This window comes from Drosophila virilis, unplaced genomic scaffold (assembly GCF_030788295.1).
Source record: "Drosophila virilis strain 15010-1051.87 unplaced genomic scaffold, Dvir_AGI_RSII-ME tig00001776, whole genome shotgun sequence".
NCBI classification, from domain to species: Eukaryota; Metazoa; Arthropoda; class Insecta; order Diptera; family Drosophilidae; genus Drosophila; species Drosophila virilis.
Window position 1 is genome coordinate 46,214 of NW_027212859.1, and position 14,282 is coordinate 60,495.

At 41.3% G+C, this 14,282-nt stretch overlaps 1 protein-coding gene across 1 annotated transcript; it reads left to right on the top strand.

The window, feature by feature from the left end:
• The first annotated feature begins 11,319 nt into the window (after nt 1-11,319).
• LOC138911639 (uncharacterized) lies at nt 11,320-12,159 on the top strand. Its single transcript, XM_070211023.1, has 2 exons — nt 11,320-11,640; nt 11,803-12,159. Exons 1-2 carry the CDS (start codon nt 11,320-11,322, stop codon nt 12,157-12,159), a joined length of 678 nt encoding a protein of 225 aa, XP_070067124.1.
• The last annotated feature ends 2,123 nt before the right edge of the window (nt 12,160-14,282 follow it).

Sequence of the window (14,282 nt, forward strand, 5' to 3'; positions counted from 1 at the left end):
GTAGCAACGCAACTTCCGGATCGACCACACGATTGCCAGGCACTCTTTCTCAGTGGCGGAATAGTTTACCTCGGCCTTCAGCAACTTTCGGCTCGCGTATGCTATCACCCGCTCTTGTCCATCGATCGTCTGCGTCAGCACTGAACCGAGGCCATACTCACTCGCGTCAGTCTGCAAGACGAACTTGGCGGAAAAGTCGGGGCAAGCCAACACAGGGGCAGTCGTCAAGCTCTGCTTCAATTAACGCAATGCCTTCTCCTGTTCTTGCTCCCATGCCCATTTCTGCCCCTTCTTTAAGAGCGCTGTGAGTGGCTGTACCTGGGTCGCGAAATTGGGTACGAAACGCCTGTACCATGACGCCATCCCGAGACACTGTCGCAGTTCTTTGCAATTTGTTGGGGCCCTCAGGTTTCGTATCGCCTCCACTTTCTCCGGATCGGTCCGTATCCTTTGTTATAATATAACATAGTCAACTCGAAATAGTTGTGCCTTGCTTGCGATCAAACGAAAAACTAAACTATATGCAAAACGAACGAGATTGAGCTCCGCTCAGAACGATGGGCAGCGGGCGTCAATGTAGGAAGCAAAGGGCCGATAAAGAGAGTAGGCAGCAGCTTACAAAGAGCAAACATCATTTGCTCTTAAGCTGTAACTATGTTTATTGTCTTCTGCTGTTACCTCACGCAGCCGTCGCTGTTATCTCTACCGATCACTTGAACAAACACGAGGAATATAGTTAAACAAATGCCGTGTTTGGTCAAGTTATATTGAAAAACCGAAATGTTTTTTCATGCAACCTATGTCAGCTATATAATATAGTTGTCCGACCTTAATATTATTTTGCATATATTTTTTGTGTATGTGAATGTCGGGAAGTTGGAGAATAGTAACACTAATGAATGCCGAGTATGGTCAGGATATCTTGAAAAACAAAATGTTTTTCATACAAACTGTAAGGAAGCTTCTGGCCGGGGTATAATTCTCAGTCTTACCAGGTCTAGCGAGTTACAAGTTATTTATAATTTCGCTGGGAGAGCGGTCTTTCAGGAGGGGGTGAGTATCCTGACCAAACCAAACCCAGATCTACCTCTACACACCTACACCATCGGGCCGTGGCCTCGTACCATCTATGCTAGCGGGCCGTGGCCTCGCTCCAACCACACTAGCGGGCCGTGGCCTCGCACCAACTCCACTACCTAAGCACCCTATCTCTCTGCCGAGCCGTGGCCTCGTACCACTATGCTAGCGGGCCGTGGCCTCGCATCAACTATACTAGCGGGCCGTGGCCTCGCACCAGCTCCACTACCTAATCGCTCTATCTTTCTGCCGGGCCGTGGCCTCGTACCACTATGCTAGCGGGCCGTGGCCTCGCACCAACTACACTAGCGGGCCGTGGCCTCGCGCCAACTACACTAGCGGGCCGTGGCCACGCACCAACTCCACTACCTAAACACCAACCGGCAATGCCCACCCCGGAGCAACAATCTCGTATCGCATGTCCCTCGTTCAAGGTTAGGTCGAACACCGGTTAGTTCCGATGTTAAGGTAAACCGGGTTATCAGGAAACAGGGAATAATCCAATACTTTCTAAATAACAACGTTGGTACTTTATTCACTATCATTCATTCCGACCTTATCGTAAATCCTAAACTAAACCCTGCCGCACTGTTTTCTGGAGCCCTAGCGCTCCACTATACCATCTATGATTTCGTTTATCTCGCGTAGCACTTCTACTCACCCTTAATGTTCGATCACAAGTCCCGGCACGCTCGCCGGCAAGACATGCGCTCGCTTCGGCTGCTCAACTTCGCCGCGAGCTTTCGCAACTTCGCCTCGGAGCTTTCGCTTTTCGTCGCCAAATTGAAGTTGCGCTCTCAAAGACGGTGTTGAGCAACCGATCGACAACGCACGGTTGCAGCGGCGGCCGGCGGTTAAATTCAAACTCACTATTTAAATCAATTATAATATTCGCGGCTCCTTGCCTCTTTGCTACTAATCGAACTGCTTATATTACTGATGGCTCCTTGCCTCTTATTTCACTAAGATCTTAACCTAATATAATTAATACTTATAACTAAAGAATATGAATACCGCCCGCCAGCGGCTCGTTGCCGTAATTTGGCCAAAGGGATGACGGCTCCTTGCCGTGAAAACTGTGGGGTGGCTGGTCTCATTAGCCGCCTCACACCCCCCCTCACTTCGGACAGGTGACGGTCACGTCGCCTTTCGCGTTCAGCGTCACGCTGTACTCGCTTTCCCCGTTGGACACGTGGAACCGAGTAGGTCGGCACCGATGATTGTGCCGAGTGGGATGCGAGGGGTGGAGATGCAGGCTCTTCCGCGTACGGTGGCGAGTTCCGGGCGAATGGTGCCTCCACGAACATTGTCGTGACCTCGACTGCCATCAGCAAGACCATCCCGTCTAGCCTCTCCACTATGCTGGTCCGCCGGGAGAATAGTGTATGGGGGAACTGGCGAGGCGGTCCTTCATGCCGTTCTCTTCGATAGTACTCACGCCCCTGGCGTGGGTCGCGCGGACGGCCTGCGGCTCCCGGCCCGGGCAAACGCTCGGTGTCCCCGCTGCTGTTGTCTTCGCCTGACGATATGTCGATAACTTCGGGTTCCATCTGAAAGTTCTTATTATTATTGGTTAATGCCCTATTCTCTCAGTGCGGCTCACACTTTACTATGCCTATTCTGAATTATGTTGTTAATGGTAGTTTTATCTAAGCTTAATCATAATAGTTTCGTTGGGCGACGGGTGTTGCTCTCATCCTTCGTTTACTCGTGGGCATTTACGTGCCCTGGATCTTCGTCTTCTTCGTCGCTCGTCGTCTTTCTGTAGAATGGTTTCAATTGTGAGATGTTGGCCACCCTCTTCTTGCGGTCGTCTGTTTTCACCAGCCGCACAATATTGGGGGATATGAATTTGACGACTTTGTAGGGGCCGTCAAATTCGGGTGCCAACTTTGCGGCGAAACCTTCGGGAGCGTTGGACAACTGGTGCTGCCTCAACAGGACCATCGAGTCCAACGAGGGCCGCCACTCTCGTCTCTGCAAGTTGTAATGCCTGCCCTGGTCCTTTGATGCGGGCTGGAGGTTGCTGTGAACGATATCAAAAATTTCTTTTAGCCTATCCGCCTTGATCGTACAGAGCTGCGGGTAACCGAGGTTCCCTGCCCTGCATCAGGAAAGCGGGACTAAAGCCCGTTGAATCTGCCACGCTCGTGTTGACCGCCAGCGAGATCTCGGGCAAGAGTTCATCCCATAAACTCTGGCCCATGGTCTTTACAGTCCGGTTAGTCCTCTCAGAGGGATTCTCTTGCGGACAGTACGGGGCGGTATACTGGATCTCTACACCCAGGGACCCCAAAAATGACTTGAGGCTCCGACTCGTAAATTGTACTCCGTTGTCGCACACAAACTTTCTAGGTACCCCGAACCTACTTAGAATCCTCTCTCGAAACGCAGTTTGCAGGTGTGCTGCCGTGGCTCTTCTGAGAGGGACCAACTCCACCCATTTCGAGAAAGCGTCATGGAATACCAATAGCATCGTGGTTCAATGTTTCGACCGTGGAAGGGGTCCGACGAAATCCGCGCAAAGTACCGCCATCGGCTCTGCCACCTGCCTCGTCAGCATGCGACCAGCCGGTTTGAGTTGCTCACTCTTGAATTTTTGGCAGTCTTCGCAACATTTCACGTATCTGGCGGCATCGCGGAACATACCCGGCTAGCAGTACCGCTGGGCTAACCTCGTTTTACTGACACCTTGATGTCCGGCCGTGGGAGCATCATGACATTCCCGCAGTACCCTCTGGCGTTGACCACTGCCTACGCATAGTTTGCAAGGGACGTAGTCCTCATCGTCTATCCGGTGACCCAAATGCCTTTATAGCTGTCCGTTTTCCTCGGTGTAATCCGGGAACTTGGCTGGCTCTTCGGCGATTCTAACACGCATCCTCGCGACCCATTTGCAGGGGGCCTCGGCCCCAGGGGGCCTCGGTACCACGCATCGGTACCCTTCTAGGTAGCAACGCAACTTCCGGATCGACCACACGATTGCCAGGCACTCTTTCTCAGTGGCGGAATAGTTTACCTCGGCCTTCAGCAACTTTCGGCTCGCGTATGCTATCAACTGCTCTTGTCCATCGATCATCTGCGTCAGCACTGAACCGAGGCCATACTCACTCGCGTCAGTCTGCAAGACGAACTTGGCGGAAAAGTCGGGGCAAGCCAACACAGGGGCAGTCGTCAAGCTCTCCTTCAATTAACGCAATGCCTCCTCCTGTTCTTGCTCCCATACCCATTTCTGCCCCTTCTTTAAGAGCGCTGTGAGTGGCTGTACCTGGGTCGCGAAATTGGGTACGAAACGCCTGTACCATGACGCCATCCCGAGACACTGTCGCAGTTCTTTGCAATTTGTTGGGGCCCTCAGGTTTCGTATCGCCTCCACTTTCTCCGGATCGGTCCGTATCCTTTATCCGCAAATTACATGTCCTAGGTAGACTAACCTCTCCCGGAAGAAGCTGCATTTTTTCCTATTTAACCGGAGATTGGCCACCCTTAGCCGGCGGAATACATCCCGTAAATTTTCTACATGCTGTGTTTTCGTCGCTCCTATTACCACGATGCCGTCTAGGTAAGCGAACGCATGAGGCTCCATCTGCGGCCCTATTACCGTATCCAAAGCGCGCTGGAATGTCGCACACGCCGAGTGTAAGCCGAACCGCTGCCGCGACACCTTAACGGTCCTTCGACACCGACGTCGACTGCGGCGCGCGTGTGGGCACCCGTGTGCGAGCGTGGTCTCGACGTCGCCCGGCTTGCGCGTGCGCGCTGTACTCTCACGACCGACCGTTATGTTTTCGTCTCTTTATCTTACTTACCGGCTTGCTGCTAGCATTTTTGTCACTCACCAACTGCACGTGTTCATTTTCTGGCTATGCCTAACACAAGGTATAGAAATTTTCTCAGGAGTATACCAGACTACTTATACCCTATTTTCATATTTCGCACATACATGACCTTCTCATCTTCTCTGCTAGGTTACCTTCCCTCTAGGGTATACCCGACTAGAAATACCCTATATATATTTTTATTTTTTTTTTGAAAAATACCTATTCGGGCATGCTTGCGGGCTTTAATCCGCCGACATGACAAACCCCTAAACGCCTCAGGTCCCTGCTCGGGCGCCACTTGTAAGGAAGCTTCTGGCCGGGGTATAATTCTCAGTCTTACCAGGTCTAGCAAGTTACAAGTTATTTATAATTTCGCTGGGAGAGGGCTTAAAGGGGGGGTGAGTATCCTGACCAAACCAAACCCAGATCTACCTCTACACACCTACACCATCGGGCCGTGGCCTCATATATGCTAGCGGGCCGTGGCCTCGCACCAACTCCACTACTTAAACACCTAATCTCTCTACCGGGCCGTGGCCTCGTACCACTATGCTAGTGGGCCGTGGCCTCGCACTAACTACACTAGCGGGCCGTGGCCTCGCACCAGCTCCATTACCTAATAATAACAAACTACAAACTACAAACTACAAACTACAAACTACAAACTACAAACTACAAACTACAAACTACAAACTACAAACTACAAACTACAAACTACAAACTACAAATAACAAACTACAAACTACAAATAACAAACTACAAACTACAAATAACAAACTACAAACTACAAATAACAAACTACAAACTACAAACTACAAACTACAAACTACAAACTACAAACTACAAACTACAAACTACAAACTACAAACTACAAACTACAAACTACAAACTACAAACTACAAATTACAAACTAACAACTACAAATTACAAACTAACAACTACAAATTACAAACTTACAACTACATATTACAAACAAACAACTACAAACTACAAACTAACAACTACAAACTAACAACTAACAACTAACAACTAACAACTAACAACTAACAACTAACAACTAACAACTAACAACTAACAACTAACAACTAACAACTAACAACTAACAACTAACAACTAACAACTAACAACTAACAACTAACAACTAACAACTAACAACTAACAACTAAAAACTAAAAACTAAAAACTAAAAAACTAAAAACTAAAAACTAAAAACTAAAAACTAAAAACTAAAAACTAAAAACTAAAAACTAAAAACTACAAACTACAAACTACAAACTACAAACTACAAACTAAAAACTAAAAACTAAAAACTAAAAACTAAAAACTACAAACTACAAACTACAAACTAAAAACTAAAAACTAAAAACTAAAAACTAAAAACTAAAAACTAAAAACTAAAAACTAAAAACTAAAAACTAAAAACTTAAAACTAAAAACTTAAAACTAAAAACTAAAAACTAAAAACTAAAAACTAAAAACCAAAAACTAAAAACTAAAAACTAAAAACTATAAACTACAAACTACAAACTAAAAACTACAAACTAAAAACTACAAACTACAAACTACAAACTAACAACTACAAACTAACAACTAACAACTAACAACTAAAAACTAAAAACTAAAAACTAACAACTAACAACTAAAAACTAAAAACTAACAACTAACAACTAAAAACTAAAAACTAAAAACTAAAAACTAAAAACTAAAAACTAAAACTAAAAACTAAAAACTAAAAACTAAAAACTAAAAACTAAAAACTAAAAACTAAAAACTAAAAACTAAAAACTAAAAACTAAAAACTAAAAACTAAAAACTAAAAACTAAAAACTAAAAACTAAAAACTAAAAACTAAAAACTAAAAACTAAAAACTAAAAACTAAAAACTAAAAACTAAAAACTAAAAACTAAAAACTACAAACTACAAACTACAAACTAAAAACTAAAAACTACAAACTACAAACTACAAACTACAAACTACAAACTACAAACTACAAACTACAAACTACAAACTACAAACTACAAACTACAAACTACAAACTACAAACTACAAACTACAACCAACAACTACAAACTACAAACTAACAACTACAAACTACAACTAACAACTACAAACTAACAACTACAAACTAACAACTACAAAACTAAAAACTACAACCTACAAACTATAAACTATAAACTATAAACTATAAACTAAAAACTAAAAACTAAAAAATAAAAACTAAAAACTAAAACTACAAAACTACAAACTACAAACTACAAACTACAAACTACAAACTACTAAAACTAAAACAAAAACTAAAAACTAAAAAACTAAAAACTAAAACTAAAAAAAACTAAAAACTATAAACTATAAACTATAAACTATAAACTATAAACTATAAACTATAAACTATAAACTATAAACTAAAAACTAAAAACTAAAAACTAAAAACTAAAAACTAAAAACTAAAAACTAAAAACTAAAAACTAAAAACTAAAAACTAAAACTAAAAACTAAAAACTAAAAACTAAAAACTAAAAACTAAAAACTAAAACTACAAACTACAAACTACAAACTACAAACTACAAACTACAAACTACAAACTACAAACTACAAACTACAAACTACAAACTACAAACTACAAACTACAAACTACAAACTACAAACTACAAACTACAAACTACAAACTACAAACTACAAACTACAAACTACAAACTACAAACTACAAACTACAAACTACAAACTACAAACTACAAACTACAAACTACAAACTACAAACTACAAACTACAAACTACAAACTACAAACTACAAACTACAAACTACAAACTACAAACTACAAACTACAAACTACAAACTACAAACTACAAACTACAAACTAAAAACTACAAACTACAATCTAAACCGACTGTACTCGTTGGCGATTAAAATGGAAAAGAAGGACGCTGCGCCAAAAATAAAAGAGGCAATTAAGCATTCACCCAAGACACGATATTTTCATTCGAAATGGCGACATTAACATAGTCATGGTCGCTCTGGTTATGTTATTAACCTCCGCTGATCATATGTAATTACATAAATGTTATGGTGCAGTGCTGCCCATTGAAGTTGATTGCGATCAGCTGATCATGCCAATGGCAATGTATGTTTATGTTTACAGAAATAAAACTTATCATACCATCACAACGCAGGTTTAATCAAAAGGATTAACTAATACTGAGATAAAAGCTGAAAAAGGGGTGGTTACTTACATTCCCAAATGTCTTTAGCATGGTAATGACCAAGTTCTTTTCTCTTGAGGTCTACTAACGAATATATACAATTACCAATTTTTCGTTTGATACGTGCCTTAGTTCCAACTGGTGCAAGTTTTGCGTTGAAACTTGTAATCATGGAGAACTTGTAATATGGAGAAGCCCCAATAGACTGTTGTATGGTGTTTCGTAACGTACTATTTAAACTACTAATGTATACATCCCATAGTTGGACCGAATATATGTGCGCAAAGCAGCATTAATCGAACGATTAACAATTTCCACCGCGTTTGCCTGTGGCGAGTATCGGTACACATATGCTGTATGCCGTAGTTCGACAAGAGTGAGGAGAATTTAAGGCTTTTAAATTGAGTGCCATTGTCACTCACTATTATCTCGGGTACTCCAAAACAGGCAAAAATATCTTCTTGCAGTATATCTACCAATAGTTTTGCATTGATCCTTTTTATGAGCTTGAGAAATGTAAACCTTGAGTAGTAATCCAGAATGACGAATATATCAATGTTTCGTATTTTTTGATGGTGGGTACGGACCAACAAAGTCGACATATAGCCTTTGGAAAGGCCTTTCGCTGACCACTTGGTTTCCCATGGTTGGCTTGAGGCATCGATTAGGAACTTTCGACGTTTGACAGAACTCGCAGTGGGGTATGTACTCGCGTACGTCAACCACCATGTTCTGCGAATACATTCCAAACATTTGGCCATCCACCAATGCGCGAATGTTGGTTGATCATGTGCTGCTTTCATAACATTTAAGCGTAATTCAGATGGTACAAATAATTTCCAACCCTACATGTTCTCATCTAAACTACTAGCTGAGGATTCATTTCGGAAATATTTATAATCATCTACAACTCGAAAATCTGGCAAGTTTCAAAGAATAATATTATCTTTTAGCCGGCAGTATTCGTTGGATCGAAATGCCGCCGAAGACAAGTCGATTTCGGGGTATACCTCTAGGTTCACCGCAGCTACTTTGTCTGCTGGCTCAAGGGCACGGGAAAGCGTGTTTGCGACCACATTCTCACTACCCTTGCGATGTTCGATAAAAAATTATATCCTTCCAATTTGAATGACCATCTAGCTAGTCTAGTCTAGTCTTTTTGGTTCATTAGCCAACGTAAACTTGCATGATCAATCACGACTTTAAAATCTTCATACATTGAAGCGTCGCATTGGAATATAAATGGCTTCTTATAGTTTGCGTTTATTAAGAACGGTGCTGAGCATAATTTTCTTTTGATTTCTTCAAACGAAATTTGAGCATTATCATTCCAAGCAAATGACGTGCTCCTTAACAATTCTGTGAGGTGAAAAATAATTGACGAATACTGAGAGATAAACCGTTGATACCAACCGGTCATTCCTAGGAATCGCCACAGCTGTCTTTCTGTTGACGGCACTGGAAAATCTGCAACTGCTTGAACTTTAGCCGGATTAGGCTGAAAGGTGCCTTCACCTACGATGTAACCAAGATATTCGACTTTTGTTAGACAAAAATTACTTTTACGGATATTAATGGTCAAACCTGCCCTACGCAATCGTGTTACGATCTCAGCCAAATGAATTAAATGTTCATCAAAACTTTGCGTTAATACAAGTAAATCATCCATATAAACCATAACATGACCTTTCATGTCGTAAGGAATTACTTGATCCATCAATCGGCTCATGGTCTGCGGTGCATTGCACAACCCGAATAGCATCCGCTTAAATTGATATAGCGGCCTGTTCGGGATAGTGAATGCTCCTTTTGCCCGCGATGATTCATCCAAGCAGATTTGCCAAAAGGCATCTTTTAAATTGATTTTCGACACACCATGTACAGGAGGAAGTCTACTTATCAAGCCATCTAAATTTGGTATAGGATAAGCATCCTTACTGGTTACTTCATTTACCTTGCGGCAGTCTAAATAAAATCGGACTTTTCCAGGCTTAACAATCAATATCGCGGGAGATGAACATGCGGAATATGGAGCTTCTTCAATGACTCCAAGCTTGATCATCCTATCTACTTCTTCGCACTACAATTTTTCCCATGCTGGTGATAACGGATAAAACCTCTGTTTTATGGGTTTGGCATACCCAGTATCGATGATATGTTCTACTGGAGTAGTCTTTCCTAAGCCATCACTTTCAAACGAAGGAAAAGAAGTGATTACTGATTGTAAGCGTTTCTTTTGGGTTAGCGTTAACGACAACTGATTCAACTCCACTTTTTCGAAATCCACTGAATTCAATGAATTCGAATGATGTACTGAAATACCAAATGCTCTCCAGTAATCTATTCCACAGAGAACGTTTTCCTTGATAGACGGAACAATTAAGAATTCGAACTTATTTGCAATGGAGTTATAAACGATAGGAATTTAAATGGAACCTACAACATGTTCTTTTTGTCCGTCTGCGGTTCTCACATCTCATCATCATTTATTTTGTTAAAGTCAATTTTCGTATCGAGAATTTTATTCGGTAAGCTCCCTCCAATCACGCTTTTCGTAGCCCCACTATCTAAAAAGGCTAAGTAAGGCTGATTGAATATTTCGAAATTCGTGAACGGCCGCACATCGTTTGATCGATAATCAATTGCTGAAATACGATGCTTATTTAGCGAGCGTCTTAGTCTCTCTGACGAACGAGGCTTAAATTCAACTTTGGGCTCTGAAGCAAAATAAATGCTCTACGGTCGAAATATTCGTGTAAACGGACGTGGTAAGGTTTAAGTTTTGTCTGACACGGTTTTGATAAGTCTGGTGTGAAGGTCGAATCAGGTGTTAAGGTATCTTTGTTAAAGTCTGGATCCGAGGCTATTGACGACGGACATTCGAAGACAAGTCGATTGCAGGGGCTACCTCTAGGTCCACCGCAGCTACTATGGCCTCTCTCGCGCCATTCTTTGACGACTTCGGCTTACTCCGCATCGGTAGACGGCTGAAAAATTCGTCGTTGGACTTCTCAGCGCGACATCCAATTATATTGCCTCGCCAGCATCCTGTGACCCGATCAATAATAATCTACTTTCATAAACGGAATTTGCAAGCTGGACCTCTCGCCGTATTGGCTTCGATTCGGCTCCAATAGTGACCCATTGGCGGTCGTAAAACAGTCAAGTATTGTTGCCAAATGCACAATCTGTTCTCGTGCCAAGCGACGATTAGCAGAGCACATGGCAGATCTACCAGCTGATCGTCTCGAAACATCTTATCCCTTTATGGTCACTGGCGTTGATTACTGTGGACTATTCTTCTACAAGAGCGAAGTCCGCAACAGGCCTCGCGTGAAATGGTACATTAGCCTGCTCATATGCTTCGCTACAAACGCAGTACACTTAAAGGATTTGTCTACAATACCGTTTCTAAACGCCCTAAAACGATTCATCCTGACTCGCAACCGTCCTTCAAGAATCTGGTCTGACAATGCGACAAACTTCATACGCGCTAAGAATGAGCTGGCAGATCTTAGCCGCCTGTTCCTGTGTGAGGAGCATGTCAAAGCTGTCCACGAGTTTTGCCTATCCGACTCAATTGAATGGTCGTTCATTCCTCCTCGCTCTCCACACTTTGGCGGGCTATGAGAATCCGCTGTGAGCACTGCGAAGCACCATTTTTATCACTCTGTCGACCCTTCCATTTTGGATTTCGATTCGCAGCGCATGCTCGTCTGCCACATCACGGCAATTATTAATTCTCATCCACTACTTCCACTTTCAGAGCATCCCGATGATCTTGACGTCTTGACACCCGGACACTTCCTGGGTACAGCGCCATCTTCGTCGTACATCGTCGAGCCTGATCTAAGGAAGCTTAATTTCAATCGGCTTAGATATTTTCAGCGCGTCACATACCTCCAACAAGTATTTTGGGCCCGTAGGCGCGAAGAGTATTTAACGCTTCTTCAACAGCGCTCCAAATGGCGTACTCCTCAGCCGGGATTCGCCATCAACGATGTCGTCCGTGTAAAGAATGAGAACCTACCGCCGCTGAAGTGGCCATTAGCTAGAGTTTAGAGCTGATTTAGGGATCTGATGGGGAATCTAGTGTTGCAGTGCTTCAGAATGGAGTCATACGCAGAGCCGTACGAAAGCTATGTTTGCTGTTTAGCATTTGATCGCAAGCAAGGCACAACTATGTCGAGTTGAATGCCGAGCAATATTATAACATTTCGTAAATTATAATAAGTACCCTGTGCGGTAATTAAATACGTTGCAAAAAGGCTTGTAACTATACAAGGAGTATAGTAAAAATAATAAATGCTGAGCTTGGTTAAGTTATCCTGAAAAACAAACTATACCGATGTTTCCCATGGCAGCAATAAGATATAGTGGTCCGATCTTAATAGGATTTGCATATTTATTAGGAGTCTAGTAAAACTAATAAATGACAAGTTTTGTCAGGATATATTGATAAACAAATTGTTTTATCATAGAACAACTTAATTTTCGTCCGATCGTTCCTATGACAGCTATATGATATAGTGGTCTGGTCTTAATAGAACTTCGCATATATATGAGGAGTATAGTAAAACAAAAAATGCCGAGGTTGGTCAAGATATCTTAAAAAACAAATTGTTTTTTCATACTGCAACTTAATTTTCACAGATCGTTTCTATGGCAGCTATATGATATAGAGGTCCGATCTTATAAGGACTTTGCATATATATGAGGAGAATAGTAAAACTAATAAATGCCGCGTTTAGTCAAGTTATCTTAAAAACCAAATATTTTTTCATACAACTTACTTTTCGACCGATCATTCGTTCATATGGCAGCTATATGATAAAGTGGTCCGATCTCAATAGGACTTTGGCTATATATGCGTATAGTAAATCTAATAAATGCCGAGGTTGGTCAATGTATCTTGAAAAACACATTGTTTTTGCATACAACAACTTAATTATCGACTCTTCGTTCCTATGGCAGCTATATGATTTAGTGGAGTATATAGTTAAACTAATTCATGCCGCGTTTGGTAAAGTTATCTTGAAAAACAGAATGATTTTTCATACAACTTAATTTTCGACCGATCGTTCCCATGGCAGCTATTTGATTAAGTGGTCCGATGTTAATAGGATTTTGCCTAAATATGAGTGTAGTATAACTAATGAATGCTGTTTGATCAAGATACCTTGAAAAACAATGTTTTTTACTATATGATATACTGGTCCGATCTTAAAATGATTTTAATTATATATGAGGAGTATAGTAAAACTAATAAATGCCGCGATTGGTCAAGTTATCTTGAAAAATTAAATATTTTTTCATACAACTTACTTTTCGACCGATCGATTCTATGTCAGCAATATGATGTAGTGGTCCAATTTTATAAGGATTTTGCATATATATGAGGAGAATAGTAAAACTAAACCATGCCGAGTTTGGTCAACATATCTTGAAAAACAAAATGAATTTTCGTACAACTTCTTAATTTTCGACCGTCCGTTTTTATGGCAGCTAAATGATGTAGTGGTCCGATCTTAATAGGATTTTGCATATATATGAGGAGAATAGTAACACTAAGAATTGTTGAGTTTGGTCAAGTTATCTTGAAAAACAAAATGTTTTTGCATACAACTTAATTTTCGACCGGTGGTTCCTATGGCAGATATATGATACTGTGGTGCGGACTAATAAATGCTGAGTTTGGTCAAGTAATCTTGAAGAACAAAATGTTTTTTTATATTACTTAGTTTTCGACCGATGGTAAAACTTATTTATTCCGCGTTTGGTCAATATATCTTGAAAAACAAAATATTTTTTCATACAACAACTTAATTTTCGACTGATCGTTCCTATGGCAGCTATATGATATAGTGGTCCGATCTTAATCAGATTTTGCATATATTTGAGGGAAAAGTAAAACTAATGAATGCCTATTTTGGTCAAGATATATTGAAAAACACAATGTACTTGCATGCATCTTAATTTTCAACCGGTCGTTCCTATGGCAGCTATATGATGTAGTGGTCCGATCTTAATAGGATGGAGCATATAAATGAGGAGAATAGTAAAACTCATTTACGCCGTGTTTGGTCAAGATATCTTGAAAAACAAAATATTTTTTCATACAATAACTTTATTTGCTACCGATAGATCCTATGGCAGGTATATAGTAGTCCAATCTTAATTGATTT